At 44.3% G+C, this 19,456-nt stretch overlaps 1 protein-coding gene across 1 annotated transcript; it reads right to left on the bottom strand.

Moving 5' to 3' along the window:
- Positions 1 to 7,517: 7,517 nt before the first annotated feature.
- Positions 7,518 to 17,238, bottom strand: HAO2 (hydroxyacid oxidase 2). The gene is made up of 8 exons (XM_009921838.2): positions 17,135 to 17,238; positions 15,338 to 15,490; positions 14,418 to 14,569; positions 13,295 to 13,578; positions 12,708 to 12,923; positions 10,738 to 10,896; positions 9,010 to 9,079; positions 7,518 to 7,822 (listed from the first exon to the last, which is right to left on the bottom strand). The coding sequence occupies exons 2-8, from the start codon at positions 15,466 to 15,468 to the stop codon at positions 7,767 to 7,769; spliced, it is 1,068 nt and encodes a 355-aa protein (XP_009920140.2). The 5' UTR covers positions 15,469 to 15,490; positions 17,135 to 17,238; the 3' UTR covers positions 7,518 to 7,766.
- Positions 17,239 to 19,456: the final 2,218 nt, after the last annotated feature.

Raw genomic sequence — 19,456 nt, 5'->3', positions numbered from 1 at the left:
ATTTTGTGCAGTGCATGCATTTTGCAAGGAAAAATAACTGACCAAGGCCTGCCACTGCAACTGGTGTTCTCTGAAACAGTGCTTCCTTTTTGCTGTTAGAAAGGAAATAAAATGCCTTAAAGTGGCATTATAAAACCAGACAACACCACATAGCCTCTTAGGATAGAAAACAGTCTCCTACACCAAGCTCACCTGTTAGAATGACCAGGAAGTTCAGTGTTAGCGCTTTATATGAGAATATGAGTGCTGCATAGGGGATCGCAGGGAGATTTATTGCTGCTGTGCTTTTGTCCTCTTAGGTACTACTGGGCCAAATGCTTGGCTTAGTTTGAGGGGATTTTATACATTGCTACATAGCAGCCTTCATTTGAATTGCCGCTTGTGGATGTCAGAGATCAGCCAGCAGCAGTTTGCTCATTTCAAGCACAGACCTGCTGGTGCTTTCAGCAGTCTCACCTAGAGATATTTTCACCTTCTGTTTCTTTTGGAAACTGCTGTGTGGGGTTGCTGGGTGGCACGACAGCTCTTCTGTGCTGCAAACAAGACTGGCTCAGGTGCTCCCTGAAGGACTCGGAGGCAGATGCTGGAATGGGCTGTAGACCCAAGAACGGTGTCAATGAGCAATGAGGCCAGAGCCCACCAGACCCCGACCACCAGGAACAACTTGAAGAAATTCAGAGCTATTGCACAGGTCTGGAGCAGTCTAAAACATAATTCAGCATTATCTAAAAAGTATACCAACTCTGCATTCTGTGTCAAGGCATAGTCATTTTTTAACTATGTTGTCTTCTTCTCCTTGACTTTATCGTAAGCCAAGGCCTTCACAATCTGATATTTTGCTGTAGAAAGGGCTGCATGCCTAAGAGTATCATTTTGGAAAATCAGAGCTTGTAAATTTTTGCTTGTGTTGGAGAATTGCTCTACATGGACTAAGTGGATATCTTAGTATACGTGCAATCCACTATGTCCCATCACAACCATGTCCCTAATCTGCTGGTCCAGGAACAGTGTTGATCCTCCGGCTTTATTGGTGCTTACCGTGACAAAGATACTGTGGGGCAATGGCTGGCTGGTGTAAGGAAAACGCATTTTTCTTAGCCTTGTCACAAGAGCAAAAGGGACTAGGGGTGTGTAGTGGAGATGAGAAGACAGTAAGAGAAAAATAGTGAAGGGAAAATTCCCAGCAGCATTGAGAACAAACAACTATCATGGTACTGGAATGGATAAATGCAGTAACAATGCAAAGCATGGAAGTTTTAGGATAAAAAAGCTATCTATCTGGCAAAATCAGGCAATAGAAGCTATCTGGGAGTAAGAAGAGAAGAACAGACTCTTTTGTCCAGAAAAGAAGTCTGATTTAGGAAAGTGGTTTCTGGAGCCTGCCCTGTTGCCCAGGCTGCTGAGAACTGAAGCAGAGAAAAGCAAAGGCATGCTCATTATTTAACTGCACCTCTTGCTGTCTAAACATAGAGTAATTGTGACCAAAAAAATCCACAAAACATCCATGTGCTTCTCATGTGAAAAAAATAGTATGTTTCTTACCATCATATGCCTGTAAGCTCAAAATGCCTAGATGCTGGCAGCTCTGCGAAAGAGGGTGTACTTTGAGATGTAGATTTACTCAAGGAAAGCTTCTGCCCTTCAGGGTGGGAGGCTCTGTGCCCTCCAGCAAAGGTTTTCCTCTCTCTTCTGGTTACACATTGACAAGAGGCAACAAGACTTAGATAATTAACTTTTAGACAGCTGTCCTGAATCAAACTCTGAATAAACACAACTTCTCATAGTGGGGAACAGTTTTAGGACACTTTAATCAAGGTATGAAGATAACCACCTTAAGAGGCCTCAATGTTTCTGTGTATTCAAACCTGACAAAGAAAATATCTCCTATTTCAGTAGTACCAAAATTCTTCTGGTAGAAAGGAGAAAGTGATTGTAAACTTCTCCTACATGATCTTCAAGATCAGAAAGACTTACTTGTAGTATTCTTTGCTGTATTCGAGAGCACATGAGGCAGGCAATTAACTAGAAACAAATATTTAGTCTCATTTTCCCTTTAGTTTTAGGTAGAACTGTGTTTCCTCAACTTAAATCGATGAGTGAATTATATATTTAAAAGCCATAGAAATTTGCACCATATGCCAAAGGACAATGTTTATATTTGGATCCATTTTGTAGATAAACTATTCTTGTAAATAGACTGATTCTCTGTCCCTGCCACATCCTCCAGGGATGTTGGGAGGCAGCAGGGTTTGATTAGTCCTTAACCCACATGTTTACAATCTCTTTGGACACAGCTTTTTTTTTTTTTGAAAGATTTGACCTTGCTTGAATTTGTATCAGAGATATTCACAACAGTCAAATACAGAAAGCAGGACAGAGTGTAGACAAGGGGGGCATGAGACTTTGGTATGCATTGGCACAGGCTTAATCCAGATAGTAGAAAACTTCCAAAGTCTTGGAAAAGTTGTAGGATGGGCTTGTTCAACAGACTCTCAGCCTGGTCGAACCCTGTGATCTCTTCTTTTAAGCTTACTCACCAAATAGCTTGCTTTCTTCCTCAGAAAAATGCTTTCTGCAGCCTCTTTCACAGAGATATAGGTGCTGCCTCTGCTGCTCCATGGTAGTCGATCATGACAACACACTGGTACAGCAGGGTACAGAACTGATGTGCGGCTCTTATTTTATGATTCTGTGATGTCCCCCAACAATTTAGATTGAAAGGAGCCTCTGGGAGTCTCTGACCCAACCTCTTCTCAAAGCAGCGTCAGATTAGATGAGGCTGCTCTAGGACCTTGCCCAGTCTCCATCCCTAAGGATGGAAATTTCACAAACCCTCTGTTGCAGCATCTGAACACCCTCAGGGGGAATTTTTTTCCCACTAATTTCTAACCGGAATTTTCCTCATTGCAACTTGTGCTGGTTGTCTTTCATCCTTTTACTGCACACATCCAAGAAGTTGGGCTGCATCTTCTCTGTTCCCTCCAACTGAACAGTAAAAGATAGTGATGTGATTCCCCCCCCCCCCAACCTTTAGCCTTCTCAGGACTGAGGACACCCAGCTGTCTTCAGTCTCCTCTTGTACATCCTTGAAGTCCATCAAAGTGTGCAATGTGGTATTATTCCTCAGTCTTATCTGCCAGGCTGTCAGTCTGCCAGCAAGGTTTATTATTACTGGAACAGAGAGGAAGGCCTCCTGTGAAGGCCTCTGGAAGATCACTGCAGACACTGTTATCTCTGCGAGAAATTCAGGTCTAAACAGAAAGAGAGGGCTAGTTTCTCTCTTCTGCCTCCTTAAGGCCAATTTAAAGTAGGGCTTATGCAGAAGGTCGCTTCTTGATAGCGTGGCTCCTCCTGCGCGTGCCATGGAAGCGGGCACCAGCGCATCTGCCAGTTGCAAAGCCAGCTGCGACAAGAGGTCCGCACCGCTGCGAGCTGGCTCTTTGCCCCAGCAGTGGTATTCTGCTGCGGGCAATGGCTTGCCCTTGAAATCTCAGCTGAAGAGCGGCTTTATCATTTGCCCCCAGGCTGCACGTGGCTGGTTCTGTAGTGGTTCCCCTTTGGTACTGATCCCTGTGGTATGATATTCACACAAAACTGACCAGCAAAATCTTCCCTTCCCCTTATTGCCAGGGGGCATGCAGAACCATCCAAGTGTACAGGCATTGCCTCAGTTTTAGAATACATGCTGATCTGAAAGGGCAGAAGGGGCTAGGAGGATATTCTATATCATTGTATAGTTTGAAAAATCAGAAAGAAAAATTGTATGCCTCTAAAGGGCCAAGAGCAAGAGATGGGATTGGAGAACAAGGTGTTTCAGCTCTGTGATGCTGCTCATTCCAAATGCCCGCAGTCTGGGACCCCTACTGACCTTCATTTCAGTTGCAAGTGCTCTGTGCCTCTTCAAATCTGGCTCCAGATGTACTCCACTAGACATCCAGATCACAGGAGCTGCAAATTGAGTTGCAAATTAGTGGCCTCTGCAAACATTTCTGGTTAAAGATGTTTATGCTATCTTACACAACAAACCTACAGAACAGCTTGATCAAAGCCTGCTATTTGTCTGGCTACCTTTAGCAGGCTTCACATGTCCTTCAGCTCCACCTGCCCTCCTATCCTCCATCCCCCAACTTCAGTGCCATGGGAAAAACAGAGAAGGTGATCACAAAATAAACCATTGTGCTTATTTTCATGATGTGGCATTGCCTTTCCTTCAAAACAGATTTTGGTCTCACGGTACTCAACAATGGTGTGAATGAAGCCACCACAAGTCAGCTCAGCAGTGCAGACAATTTCCATCACAGTTTTTTCAGCTGCAGCAGACGTCTCTGATTTTCTTAAGATGGCTTTCTTCCTTGAAAGATTTCCTTCACAACTGTAACAACGATATGCTTGCCAACATCTTGTTTTGTTGGCTTTAAATGAAAGCTGAGACTCTGGAGCCCGAAATGAGAGGTTTTTCTGCCTCAGCAGAGGAGCCTTGAGCACTACCTTTGCTCCAAGGGGCACAGACTGTTGTGAGGAGCGGCACGAGCGGACCAGCCATGCCATGCAGGGAGCATTGACAGAGTCTGACTGCAAGTGAAATGCAGGTGAGAAATGGATGATTTTTCAGCACCTGGATTTCTCCAAACAAAAGGTATTTCTTTCAGTGAATGGGAGTGTAGAATAAGGAGCAAAGGCCTTGATGGTCATCTATCAGGGAGACAGAGGACCTCATTTTCATGGAAACAGAGCTTAAATGCAGTTGTCCCAGCCTCTCACCATCTACTTTCCCATTTTACAGCATCAGCTCCAGAAGACAGCAGCTAAATTCAGGCACCTGCTCACTCTCACATTTTACATGCCCATGTCTAGGTCTTCTAGATCATCCAGAAACAGATCTAAAAAAAATCCAAATGCTCAGAGTGAAGTGACCAAGATGTATCAGAGGAAGCGTGCTGGAAATCCTGCTCCTCTCCAGAGCTTAGCCAGATGTCTCAGGTCTGCCAGCAGGCTCCTTAAGCCACTGCCATTTGTATAGGCTGAAAGCCTCTCTCCTAGCAAGTTTAGGACCTAATGAGCCTCATTTGGTTCTTCTAAGATACATGCAAAAGGAGGTGCTGCTGCTGTCCCCCCCCTCTTTCCCTTGTACACCAGAGGCCAGTGGGCAATGTGCTCAGCAGGAACTGGGGGAGCACACATGCCTTCTCCTTTCTCCTGCAGAAAAAGCAGTTCCTCTTCTCTGCCAGGAGAGAGCCTTGACCAAAGAAGCTCATAGGCAGTTTCATGGGAGAAGAGCTGGCACTTTCCTGTTGAAACTTGGCCACACAGCACTCCAAACAGGGTCAGGTAATCGTGCAGCCCCGTACGCCAGCGACTCCTGTGGCATTTTTCTCCAAGTAATTACCGTGTGAAGTACTGACCTCACGTCCCCGCCTTCACCCTCATACACAGGACAACCTCAATCACTAATTTACAAAGCATCGCTCTTCCCTGCCTGCAGCCCCTTATTCTTGGTGCTGTTACTTATTGAGTGCCAGAGCTCCAAGGGGAGCAAGAGAGGCTCCACTTGGGGATTCTCGTGCCTGGTGCCCAGACCACTGTCCGAGGTTGCCTTCTGCTGAGAAAGGGAGACTTCTGTGCATGGGAAGACTGGGAGGTGCACTAAGCAGAGGAGGTACCCAGCAAGTTGGCACTTATTTTGCACAAAAAGACATTTGGCATCCCATTACTGCCCTCAGCCATTCTGTGCTGCCCTAAAGTGCCATAAAAGCAGCGGCTGTGCCGGTGAGTCTGGCCTTAAAAATTATTCGTAAGAAAACAAGGTCACGTGTCTTACCAGACATTTTTAAGATCACATTGCATTTTTAAAGATGAGGCACATATTAGAAGTTTTCATGTGGGTACAGTCCTAGTTTACCTCGCCTCATTTAAAAGCCCTGATTAAGCCCAAGCAGTTAAATCAGTTAAACTCTTTACGGAGAGTCAGCTTATTTCCAGTTACACTGGCCCAATTCCCCACTGGCTTACACACCACATTTATAACAAAGACCAAATGTGCACACAGGGGTTTTAGCCATTTTAAATAGATGAATTCTGTTTACACCTTTACTTGGACAGCATTATATAAGGATTAAAAAACAAGCATTGTTAAACTCCTCCTAGGGAGAATAGTTCAAAGTAAATACTCACACTGCAGCCTATTGACACAGACAAACCCCAAGGGACATCAGCTCTAAATAATACATCAACCGACTTCTGCCCTGGCTGCGGGACCCTATCTGCCCCCACCTCCGCTCCCCAGTAGCTCCCTCAGCTCTGGGCAGCAGCAACATTCCTTGCCCCCCTCTCTGGGGAGCAAGAAGGCAGCTCTGGCATTCTCACCAAAGGTCCAGGAGACTGGGAGGCTCATGTTAGTCAGGGATATACAGAAATAATAGCTTAGGTCAGGACTGAAAATTTTTTTCAAGAAAAATAATAGGGAAGGGAGGCTACTGGGGGACAGAGAGATTATGAAAGGAGTTGGAATGAGGAAGAAAGAGGAAGACTAGATGGTGCAGCTGAAGATTGTGCTCTAAGGAGTGCTACAGAAAAGGAACCATCCAGGTGAAAGAGAACTAGAAAGAAGGAAGGAAGGAAGGAAGGAAAGAAAGAAAGAGAAAGAAGAGAAAGAAAAACAAAGAAGAAAGAAGAGAAAAAGAAAAAAGAAAGAAAGAAAAAAGAAAAGAAAGAAAGAAAGGAAAGAAGGAAGGAGGGAAGGAAAGAGTAAGCTCCTAGTTGTTATTAAGGACCCATCACCACCAGGTGGGTGGCACAGCCAAGGGAAGGGTGTGCTTCCTCATGGGGAGGTCAGACCCACGTCTCAGGAAGAACCTTGGACAGGGAAGGGATGAGCACATATTTCTGTTACCTTGGAGAGCAAGGGCTTCTGCTGCTCTACGCTGGCAGCAGGCACACGGTTGCCTCTGCTCCATCTTCCAAGAGCAAAGGCCACGTGCTGCTCGGGTAGTGCTGGCAGCTCCTGCCTGCTCCGTCAGCCCACGCTGGCCGTGGTCATCCATGGGCAGAGACCAGGGCACCGGCGGAGTTATTTACACACTGCCACAAACTCGTGCTGTGCTCTGAGAATGCATAGGTCCTGACTGCTGCTCGGGTGAGTTTGCCTTGCAAATTAACGATGTCGTGAAGGAAGAGGCTCTCTCTGCAGGGTGTTGCTTTGGTTACTAGTGATTTCATTGCCCTGCATTTAGAAGCAGCAGGCAAGAACTGCTCCCACATCCAAAGGGTAGCTGGGGTGCCTGTTAGCTGATGCATCTTGTTCTGTATCTGCTATGAATACATCTAAGAAAGTCCAAGCTGTGGAAGATATCAGCCACAACACTTACTGCCCCGGAGCAGGAAAGGTGCGTAGCTTGAGTTGCAGTCAGACTTGGTAGGACAACCAAGCGGAAGAAGCAAGGGACATAGTTTTCTGTGTCTGGTTGACCAATGTATCAGAGCTTGGGAGTAAGGCCCAACACAGGTAATGCCACGGAACAGCCAGTTTAAAGTAAATGTATTTAAGCAAGCAACAATTACCCAAAGTGTTAAAGAACTCATTGGTCTCAATAAAAGCAGAGAACAGCCTTTGCTAACACAGAGCCTTTCCTAATCTCCTCAGAAGTTTCCTGAAGGCCTTATCAGATACTTCTTGCACATTCAATGTTTGCATGTCCTTTTTCTCTCTTCAGTCTGGTTGGGACCTCAGCATGAGCTGCCGCTGTTCAGGTGGGCTTGCAGGAGGCTGTTCACAGCTTTGAAAACCGAACTAGGTGTCGGCCAATCTCTGAGACACTGGCACAGCCTGAAATAAATAGAGAAATGAAACATGTTGGTGAGACAGAAAGGTCTGTGGGTGAAACTTGGAAGGCCCCCTCGCTGAATCATGCTCTAGTCTTGTATGAGCTGTGTGGCGATAAGTTGGTACTTCAACAGCTCACCCACAGGAGCCCTACTCCTCAATGGCATCTTCAGCCTTGAGTTTAGGGACTGGGCTTCCTGCACAAGAAGAGTTAGAAACAGGGAAAAAAAAAGATCCTTATAACAAGCTGAGCAGGGAGCCGTCTGATCCAGCCAGAAGTGAAAGGCAGACAGAAAAGACACAGGGATTGCCGTGTGTCAAGTGACTGGACATGGAGATTTGCATTGCTGTTTCATTTGGTCAAATCTGGGTGGAATTTCACAGCCCTGCCAAAAAAGTCCCAATCTGCTACTCTTGCCGAGTTCAGTGCCCTTTTGCATGTAAAGAACTGTGAGAGCCTCCTGGAAAACAAACCTTGTAGCAGTCTTTACTAGTTGAAAAAGTAACCCAAAACTCCAGCCTATTAAGAAATGCCCAACGGGATTTCAGTTTTCCAAGTCTCCCAGTTAGCATTGTTACCCACTTGAGTTCATGGTTGCTAGCGCATGAAAATCTTTAAAACATGATCTGAAGTGGGATAAGACCCTTTGCTGATGTCTGAGTACTTCTGCACTGGACCTGCATGTTGTACTTGTTCATGTGTGAAACTGGAGTTTGCACTGGGCTGTGCAAATTTGCTGTTCAGTGAGGGGGTCAAATGTGGCAACTACAGGTAGGAGCAGAAGTGAGAAACGCAGAATGAGGTTTCTGCATCCATTTTTTCTGAACTTTTCATGAAGAAAAAAATTGGTTGTATTTTCCCCTGGTAAACATTAAATTAAATACTGAAAAACATACGCTGCAATTCCCAGCAGAAGTTCCACATTTTGCTCAGCTCTAGTTAGCAGGTTTGCACCTCTTTAATTGGTCAGAAAGCTGCTTTAACCTACTTGCAAGCTTCATTGCTATGGCACCTGAAATGCCAAATGGTTTCACAGGGAGCAAAGAATCACCTCAAATATAACAACTAGAACCAGCACAGCTCACGTGATTTCCCTTTTCGTGACCCATCCATAAGACTTCTGATTTTAGATGGCTTGCATACAGAAACCTCTGTATCACCAATTTCAACCAACCTGCAAAATGCTTACCAGCTAAGGCCATCGACAAGCGAAATTCATCCTGCAAAATCCTCAAAACCTCTTGAAGACCTTCTTCACCCTGCTTCAACAAAGAAAGCAGTCAGGGGAAAAGGAGCACTGGCACAGCGCAATGCTGCAGGATGCTTGCACTGTGAGAGCTGGGACAGTCCCTCAAGTCTGTGCCAATTCCAGTCTCTCATAGAGCTGAATGATTAAAATGATATGATGGATGTGCTCAGTTCGTCACAGATTAATTTAGATGCTTTTCCTTTTGTGATACATCTGAACAGGGAAAGAAAACAAAGCTGTTTTTCACTTCTGACATTTTCTAGCTGTTTTTTTTCTTAGGTTTCAGTTAACCTCCACCAATGGTCTTGTTTTAAAATGTCAAGCCTTACAATGCTGACAGTATTTTATGGAGTTATGAGAGTTTTATATATGGTACAGCTTTAAAAACTTTAGTTTACTCAGATACCGGACTGCATCTTTAAAAATAGTACACTGTGTGTTTTCCTCCAAGCAAGTGACACCAAGAAGCTCAAAAACCAATAAAATGTACATATGATTTTGATCTTACTGTAAAATATTGGAGGATTTTTTTTCTTTTTTCTCTTAAATTTTGTTTTTATTTTTTGCAATAAAGAATGCTTGGGGTGCAGACAATGTCAGTGCTTGTTCGTGCCCTTCTGCTCTTGTATGCTAGGGTAATGCCACTGAGATGCATCTTTAGGAATACTCTATGGAATGTAATACGAAAGCACAGTTGAACTCAAAAAATCCCATCTCCTTTCTGTTTGCATTGTGGAAAAAATGCCGACAACTCACAGCAACACCCTTTTCACGTTAGGCCCTTTTTCTCTGTTTACTGACAACAGAAACAGTGCTGACAACTCGTCCAGGTTTCTCAGAAGATTCAGGTGATTTCTTCTTTAAAGCCTAGCTACTGCAATCCGCAGCAATCACACCACTGGACAGGAGTCTCATTTAAAACACAGGAAATGTTTCTAGACCATAAAAGTAAATAATTTTTCTTCTAGAGAAAAGCTTAAAAGCTCCAATCCAGAGGCTAAAAAGCAAAAATTTAGCAAAGCAAACAACTGGTATAATTACATTTTAATTTTCATTATATTGTGTTAACCTTCTGTATCAGGGGCCTGTTTCATGACTCTGGATCATAGAAATACGCTAGTAGTTAAGAAGCAGCAAAGCTGGAACTGAGATACAGTAGTGGCACGCTCAGGCACCTACAGGACACGGTTGTGCTCAGTCTTGTCCAAAATGTTTCAGACATCAGTGGGATGGAGTTCTATATGTATTTCTGAAGAAGTCATAACACCGCTATGAAACTGCTGTATCAAAACCGTGTAAGTAACCTGACAGCAAAAAAAATTTGTAGCAAAAAAGCCCACCTCCAATTTTCAAAAGCACTGACGGTGCTGAGTCTTACAGTACTTTAGCACCAAACTGCAGTACCAAGAGATCAGGTCCCACAAAACAATGTTATCAGCTTCAAAATCATAGCTGAGATAGATTGTAAAATTCAGTGGTATTTTTACATCACAGAAAATGTCTGGTTTAGATTCAAATTGGAGTGTTTCCACTTAAAACTCAGCAAAGCAAAGCAAAAAAAAGGTTAGATTCTTCACTGGTGAAAACTGTCTCTATGACTTTCAAGTAACAGCAACAGTGTTAGAGAGTATGAGAAGTAGACATACAAACTCAAAGCTCCTTACTCACCTTGTAAGCCAGACCCCATAAAGCTGGTCTTCCAATAAAGACGCATTTTGCTCCTAGTGCCAGTGCTTTTAATACGTCACTTCCTTTTCGTATTCCACCATCTAAATAAACTTCGACTCTGCCTTGTACTGCCTCCACAACCTCAACCAGAGCATCAATCTGCAAAGAATCAGCCACTCTCACCTTGAGGTCAGCTTTTGACTTCAAGAGAAAGAGGAGATATTCCAAAGAGACAGGCAGGGATGCAATGCTTTAATAGCATACCTTCTCGAAATGAAATGTGACAATGCAACACAAACAGCTCAGCACCAAAGTCTGCAGAATAAAGTGCAGATCCCTGTTCTGTTTGCCAGATAGTTATTTCCATTTTCCAGTGCTTTGCTTATACTGATATTCTTTGCTAGCACTCCTGATAAGTGAAAAAGTAACATTTTCACTTGCCTTCTGAAAGATTTTTAAAATAAATTTCAATGGAAATAATTGCTGTTAATATCTTACTTTCATCTGAGACAATGATGAGTGATACAAATGTTTGTAAAAAAGGTCGATTATCAAACTTCTCCCTGCTACTGTCCAAATTGCCTAAACTTACATTTCAACCTCATCCTGGTGACCACCTGTTGAAAGCCTCCTCAGACCCTAAAGCATCTATGAAGGATTTCATTTGCTATCTAGCACAGTCAACTTATCATTTCCTCCAGGCCAAGTCTCCTGATTCCCTCAGGTCTTTTCTGTAGAGCACAGCGCAGTGCCAGGCTGGTAGTGCAGGGCCGTGCCATGCAGCGATGCTGGCTCTGGTCCCAAAGCCAGTATAACCAGTGGCAGGACTTTGCAGTAGACCTAATTAACTCTCCTTCCCAGCAAACCCAAAGGTCTCTTTCCTTACACTCTTTTTGCCTTCTTTTCACCTTTTTTAAGTAGAGCAGCTATAACTAAAATTACTAAGTAGATTTTTCCAGTTGGTCATAATTTTTTTCAGAATTTCAGTCTGAAAACTTTCAGGATTAATTTTTCCAGGAGTAACTCAGCAAGAGCAAGGACAATAGCTTCTGCTGCCAGGCCTGATACCAGAGGAGTAGCAGAGCTGAACTAGTTATCTGCTGGTTTGTCTGTGTATGTAAACAAACTTTTAAGGTAGAAGAGCAGTTTAATGTGGATGCCATTTCCATTATTATGTTCTTAGAATTTAGATTAATTTTTTTTTGCCCACTATTGTCAGCCTTGACATAGAATAGAAGAGAATTCCCTGGTACCTATTTTTGTTTTATAGAGGAAAACAGAGAAAAGAAAGTCCATAAGACACTATGCAATACAGAACTGTAAAATAAGAACAATTGGAAAAACTGACAGAAGCCAAATTAAACCAGTGAAATACACATAAGTCCAAACAACTCAGGATTTCTTTGTACAGATTAAAAAGCAGGGGAATTTTTCTCCAGATAAGTTATCCTTTTTCTGGCTCATGAAAGTCAATAAATTCCCATTTAGACTTGAGTCTGTAAATACGCAAGCAGACCTCTCGCTAAATCTAGCTGCATATTGTTTGTGCATGTTTTGGCAGATGTGAACAATGAGAACACATTATGCTCTCATTTGTACATTTTTGGTCCAGAGTTTAGTTTTATTTTTGCTGCAGTGCGCAAAGAGTACGTGTGTATTGTACCAGCTAATGAAGACATAGGCAGAAAAACTTTTACTAACTTAGGCCAGTAGTTTATCTGCAGTATTGTGGGTTCAGTGCTGCTTACAGAACCCTCCCAAGAAGGTGAGAAAATACTTCATTGGGTAGCCCATGCCAAGGCATGCATCTTACCAGCTTAAAGCTAAAGTACATCTGCACCCATCCACAGCCACGCAACAGACACACAAGTCCACCAGAAGCATATGTGCAAAGACAGACATAGATATACCCAGGTTAGTGCAAATGTGCCTACCACAGAAACTCAAGGGACATCCATCCTCTCACTTACTATGGCAGGTCCTCCATCCAGTTGCCTTCCACCATGATTGGACACGATAATTCCCTGAACTCCATGTCTCACTGCCAGCTCTGCATCTTCTTTCGTCAAGATGCCTTTGATGATGATGGGCAGGTGGGTCAGGCTTCGCAGCCAGTAGATATCGTTCCAGGTGACCGAAGGATCCAAGCTGTTGGGGGGCAGTCCGTACTCAGAACGGTCATCTCCCTACAGCCATAGGACGGAAGGAAACCTCATCTGAGCTGTAGCAATACAGAGGCCCCTTGAAGTCTTTCCTTGCCCTAGAACAGATTAATTAAACTTGCTAACAGACATGTTCATCAGCTCCAGAAAGCACGTGTCTCCAGAGGAGAATAATTACAATGGGGATGGAGGTCAGTGTCTCTAAGGCAGCTGGACTGGGATTTTGAAGCCAGAGCCCAGGCTGGCAGGAGGTCGAGCCAGGACGCTGCAGAACCAGAAGGGGAGAAGATACGCCCTGGGTACAGCGGATGCCAAAGCAGCAGTTACCCAGTGGTTTTCATCTCATGTGGTACGCTCCAGCACAGTGAATGAAAGGACAGGCTCATTTTACAAACCTCAAAGGCTCCTTCCAAGTTCTTCAGTTTCATGTGGGGAGGAAGGCGGAAACCATTGCGGACATCATCGCGTCTTTTGCCCGTGTAGGGCAGATCGGCGGTGAGGACGAGGCCCTGGAAACCCAAGGCCTCCGCCCGTTGGACCAGCTGCTGGGAAACCGCCCTGTTGCGGTGGATGTAGAGCTGGAACCACTGGAGGCTGCCGGGGGCGGCCGCAGAGATCTCCTCCAGCGTGCAGGTGGAGTACGTGCTGGCAATGTAACAGGTGTTCATCGCTTTGGCCGCTTCAGGAGGTATTGGGAAATAATCAGAATCAAGGTCATTTCAACGGTCCTGCCAGACACCAGGTACAAAATTATGTACTATTTGCAGGGACCACCTGAACTCCTGTTTTACGTATATCCTACCTAACGCAGTGCTCTACCAATCGGCAAGTACGCCCCCAGGATTAAAAATGGCTATATTTACCATGCACTGTTGTAGGATCATGGTTAAGAAAGCAGGAAAGGGAGAGGTAGTTTGCCAAGTGATACTTTCATTCTGCAACTATTTATTTTAAAAAGCATGAACTTTATCTTTATGACTGTGTCCTCACAGGAATGCACTGTCAAATGCATTCAGTGTACACAGAAACACACACAGGAAAAAAGACTTTTCTAGCGGTCAGCTCTCCAAACCTACCACAGGATTTGGGAAGAAAGGTTATCCTTTTCTCCAGGGGAGACACTGTTCTTAATCAGTAACAAGGATTTATAGGCTGAGTCCCATCCACCACTTTTATGTCCTATCTAGAGCCCCCAGGACTAAGAACCTTGTGTGGTTCCTGGCATAAGTCAGAAGTGTGTCCACTGCCTCTGTTTTAAGTTTGCAGCAGCCTCTGCAGGGCTGATCTCGTAATAGTGGTAGCTGGAGAAGTAAAGCAATGTCTATACAGCTTCCCACACACTCTGTGTCACCAGACCCAAGCCGGTTATCCACAAAAAGGGGTGTCAGAAAGTGGGAAAGGAGTTTGCCCCTTCAAGCCTGAAGAATTTGTTCAGTCACACTTCAAGTCATCCTAACAGCTTCTTGAGGCTTTTCCACAAAACCCTTTTTGTTACATGGCAACAAAGCAGAAGCGTACCTCTGGCTGTGCTTTTCTCTCCGTCGGGCCATGCCAGCTGGTGGAAGCCAGTAGGGGCGATTCCTACAGGAAAGCTGATTTCAGTCCCCAGGAGCTTAGTCCTAATGTCCATCACGGATACGTCCCGCAGTATACGTGGCCGGAAACGAATTCTGTAAGGCAAAAAAACCCTTCAGGATAGTAGCTGTTCGGTGGCTTTTCTGAATTTTCATGGAAACCAGGGCTTCATTTACCTATTGCAATGCAGGAATCTGAGCCAGTAAAGAAAACAGCATAAAACAAAGGCTCTTTGTCCTTTCTGTTCACTTTTAGAGGTCAATTCAGCCAGCAGTTCAGCCACTTCCACTTTTCATTAATCCTATACTTCTGCTTAGTGGCCACAGTGCATCATTTCTGCATTTCGCACCTCAGCTCAGTGGCTCTTGTTCTCCTATTGTCCATCCCACAGATTCCTTCTACTTGCAGCCCAGTCCCAGGTTGCTGCCTTCCACTCCACCATTCATATGTCTGTCCTTGCTGTACTTTGTGCCTGCCCTCACTCTCTGCGACATGTTCCCCAAATCCCATCCTACCTACACATAGGCTTCCTGCTATTCACCAAATGTTCCCCATTGCATCTCATTCTATCATAGCTACTTATCCCCTTTCCTGTCATACCGTACCACACCATACCATACCATACCATACCATACCATACCATACCATACCCATTTGCCTGTACCCTCACCATGCCTCATACCATCTGTGTCATATTCAGGCTAGCATTAAAGCATACAGCTCTATACATTCAGGTAAGTGTATTCTGCTTGGGGACCGCCTTGAAAGGGCAAGGTGTTAGGTATCTTTGCTTGTGAAGTCTTGCATAAAAACATAGTTTAAAACCTTCCAGTACAACACCCCTCATTTCCTCTTCACATTACCTTTTATATGCCAGGATGTTTTCATCTCGGGTGCTACAGTCATCTGCTCCAGCTGCAAAAAAATCCCAAGCAATCTTGGGTAAATACTTTTTAGCATAAGCTTCGAAGTCTGAAAGACACACCATAGCCATTGCCGAGAGAGGCTCTGGGAACCTTGAAGAAAAGAATAACATGGAGCAGAAATTAGATCCCTGAACTGTCATTCTCTCTTCCAGGGGCTCTAATGTCACTTAATGCAAACCTTGGACCCATCTGTCTTGTAGAAGAGTTGCTCAGAGGTTGTCTCAGTCTATCTTGCCCTTCATCCTCTCCCCTAGTACGAGGAAAATTTCCAGATGCAGCCATAAGAGTAGGAAGAAGCTTGCATCTCTGTGCCTCTCTTTATTCTCTCTTAAACAGAAGCCCAAAGAGGAAATTTTAGGTCCTCTGCTATTTTAAGACACAGCAATTGTGTAATTCTGTCAGAAATGCCATCTTAAAACTAGTTGGGTTATTTGTTCCACTAATTCTTCTCAAAGGTTGTCCCAGAACATCATTTGCTGGATTACCCCTTAGGACGGCTCCCTGACTGAACAATTAGTTATGGAGCACAGTGACTAAATTCAATCTGGAAGCAAGTAAATACGGAGTCTACATCTAACCTGCTCCAGCATGAGCACATTGTAAAACTATGTCCAGACTCTGAGTGCAAGTCACTGTCAAGGCCAGCACTGTGGAAAAACAAAGTATTTTCTACAGATCTTAATTTCTCTTTGTAACAAATATCTTCTGGGTGTTTGCATTACATACTGGAGCACTGATACATACTAAAAAAGGAGCATACAAAATTTGGACAAGCTATGAGAAAACACTGGCAAAAAGCAAATTCCACAACATGAAACAAGATTCTAAGAACTACCCTCAATCTCTCAGGGAACAGAAGTGATGTTGTGTGACCCAGATGTCTAATCAAACCAACATAAATGCTGCCTAGCAAATGCCTGCAGTTAACATGCTTCTGAACCAGCGAGGACTAAAAGCTATGCAAATTAATGTTTTAGCAAACCATGCCTGTGTGCGAGGAAATATGTACAAAACACAGACAAAATCAATTTGCTAAACTGTTTCTTGCAATTACTTCCGCAACTCTGATTAAAACAGGCATTCTGCAAGGTATATGAAAACACGAAGTTTTAAAAGAGCTGTGGTTTGGGTCTAATTTTTCTAAAAATGTACAGGAAGATGTAAATATCCTAGTTTTCAGGATTAGCCTCCCACAGCAGATTAGCAGGGGCTGCAAGCTTCACAAAAACCAGTCCCATGTTGTCCCATGTTGTACACTTCTGGCAGAGATAAACACATAGGTTATGTACACAGATCCAACCTGTCAAACTGCAGACACGGATATGTCACACTGACTGAGGTGCCTGTATATACACTTGACAATTAGGCATCATAATTCTCTGCTAGGAAAGAGCCCACGATGAGGGACCCCTTGGAAGATGGAGAAGAAATGTGACTGATTTCTTCAGTATTGTTTTGTCTCCTCTGGCAGGCGTTAGGTAGCAGGTATCCCAAGCCCTCTCTGTATGCCTTCAAGACATCAAGCACTGCTGATAGCACAAGTCTTCATATTTCAAACATCGTGATATACTGTAAATGAACCACGTATCATGAATTCTGCTTTTCCAGCTGTTAGAAAGGTCAAAGCCAGCAAGCACAAAAAGATTAAACCAAGTCTTGTCACAGAAGAACAAATGGGAATTTTAAACAATCCAGGCCCATTGTTTCCCAATTCAGACCTCAGTTCAGACTTACTTTGGGTTTCAGGGGAGCTGCAGGAGGTGAGATCCTCTCCTTCAAGTTTGCCTGCAAACAGGACGTAGAAGAGGTCTTTACACTGAGTAACCACTGTTTTTTCTGGAGTCAATAAGCAACCACCAGAGATTAAAGCTCAGTCCTGCAGTAAACTTTGTCCTGTTTGTATAACACTAACTTTGTTTTGCTATCAGATGATTAAAAGGTCCTTCCAAAAACATGCATCACCTTGTCAGCAATGCGATTGCTTTGGATGCAGCACTGGAGCTGTGCTCCTCTGCAGTGGCTGAAGGATATGCATTCATTTAGAGAAGCAACAGTATTTGAGGGGGTTTGACTGAATCCCTAAACTGCTGGTAACTCACTGCTGAATGTGCTACAAATCCCACCAAAATGATGAGCCACAGACAGTGTGAGTTGTTACAGCCCACAGCTGCAGAGCCTTGAATCTTTACCACCATGTGTGGAAGAGATGTTCTTTGCTTCCTACAGTATATGAACAAGTACAGTACCCTTTGTCTTATGCCTTTTTTGAAGGGCTATGAGTGCTGTCGTGATCCGGCTACTCTCCCACTGGGCTTGCAGATCCCCTCCTTTGGCTGCCCACCCAGCCATCACCCAGGAGGACCACCGGTCCTCTCCCTTTCCTCTGCTTGGAGCTGGTGAGACTTCTCTGTGTTTCCCTCCATCTCCCCTGCTAAGCATTACAAACCTGCACTGAGGTGCCAACAGATTTATGATATTGACTTAAATTTGCAAGATATGAAAAGTAAACACTGGACAGTTTTATTTGCCTTTTGGTTTTTTTAGCCTTTAGGGTTCATGTTTTCAATTTTTCCATGCAAGCATGAGAGCTTGAAACTTTGATTTTTACTAACTGAAAATTGAGATATTTTTCTCATAAACCTATGATACCAGGTGCAGAGGGTGAGGCAGAAACTTGTGAAAACATTCCCAAAGTTTTACCAGTATTGTTGCCCTCCCAGCCCAAGCAGCCCAGCTGGGTCAGTGAGTGAGCCAAAGGACCAGGGACCAGCTTGAAGCTGAACAGAGCTGCCACCTCGCGACTTGGTGTCCAAGAGACTGGTTTGATCCAGGACTGCAGCTCTGACATTCCTGACAGCAGAAATCCGAGGTCACTGACACCATCTTTGCAGCTGTAGTGAACATCTGTTAGGTGTGATCACAAGACCCTGCCCAAACTCTACTGGGCATGATCAAATCAAATCAAACCATTAAGTTTGGAAACGACCTCTAAGATCATCAAGTCCAACCATCAACCCAACGCCACCATACCCACTAAACCATGTCCTGATCTTCTATACCATCATCTTCTGAAACTTTGAAATTCAGCCTCCAGAGCTCATTATCCGCCAATAGCCCTGCCATTGTCTTCCGAAACTTTTAAATTCAGCCTTCAGAGCTCGTTATCCACTGACAGCCCTGTGAAGCTACCTTCTGGCATCCAGCTATGGATCCAGGTGTCACGAACGAGACAAGGTGTGCACCCTTAGCTAGAGTACCCGTGAGCTCCTTGGTTCTCTCTCCTGCTCAGGACCAGCCGTGCAGCAGACAGCCTTCAGGTCACTTTGGAAGAGAAGAGCAAAGGGCCAGCTCTACCTGCCCACGATGGAGGGGAGGGGAGGGAAGGGAAGGGAAGGGAAGGGAAGGGAAGGGAAGGGAAGGGAAGGGAAGGGAAGGGAAGGGAAGGGAAGGGAAGGGAAGGGAAGGGAAGGGAAGGGAAGGGAAGGGAAGGGAAGGGAAGGGAAGGGAAGGGAAGGGAAGGGAAGGGAAAGGAAATCCTGCGCTCATTCTCCCTCCGCTAGATGTCAGCTTTGGGTCATATATATGTATCAATACATGTGGGGAATAACGACACACCAAAAAATCAGTAGTTGATGGCCTGCCAGGCACTATGGCCTTAAAACTGATATGATCACATCACAAGAGTGCCTGCTAATATGTTTGGAAATTTTCATTCCCTGTGTTTTCTTCTTAACGTTTTCTAGTGCACAGCATAACAATAAATGTAGCTACATCTGGTCTGGCCTGATACTTGTTTCAGCCTACAAGTTATCTGCGGGGTTCTCTGTCATATTTCTCATTATGCTGATCTCAGTACTCCCCTACTTCAGGGATGTGCATTGCAGCCAACTCACCAAACCATAAAGTTTATAGTTTCATGGTTATCATAATTTTACATGAATTAAAAATAGTCTGTGACTACTGTATTTTGGATCAGGAGAGGGGAAAAAATCTCTACTTTTGTGCTGTGGCTTTTAAGAGACTGTACTTTGCATCTAGATATATTCTCTTCCTTCA

The sequence above is a fragment of the Haliaeetus albicilla genome, chromosome 6, assembly GCF_947461875.1.
Source record: "Haliaeetus albicilla chromosome 6, bHalAlb1.1, whole genome shotgun sequence".
Classification (NCBI taxonomy): Eukaryota; Metazoa; Chordata; class Aves; order Accipitriformes; family Accipitridae; genus Haliaeetus; species Haliaeetus albicilla.
The sequence above is the reverse complement of the archived record's forward strand: the minus strand, read 5'-3'. Positions and strand labels throughout refer to the sequence as shown.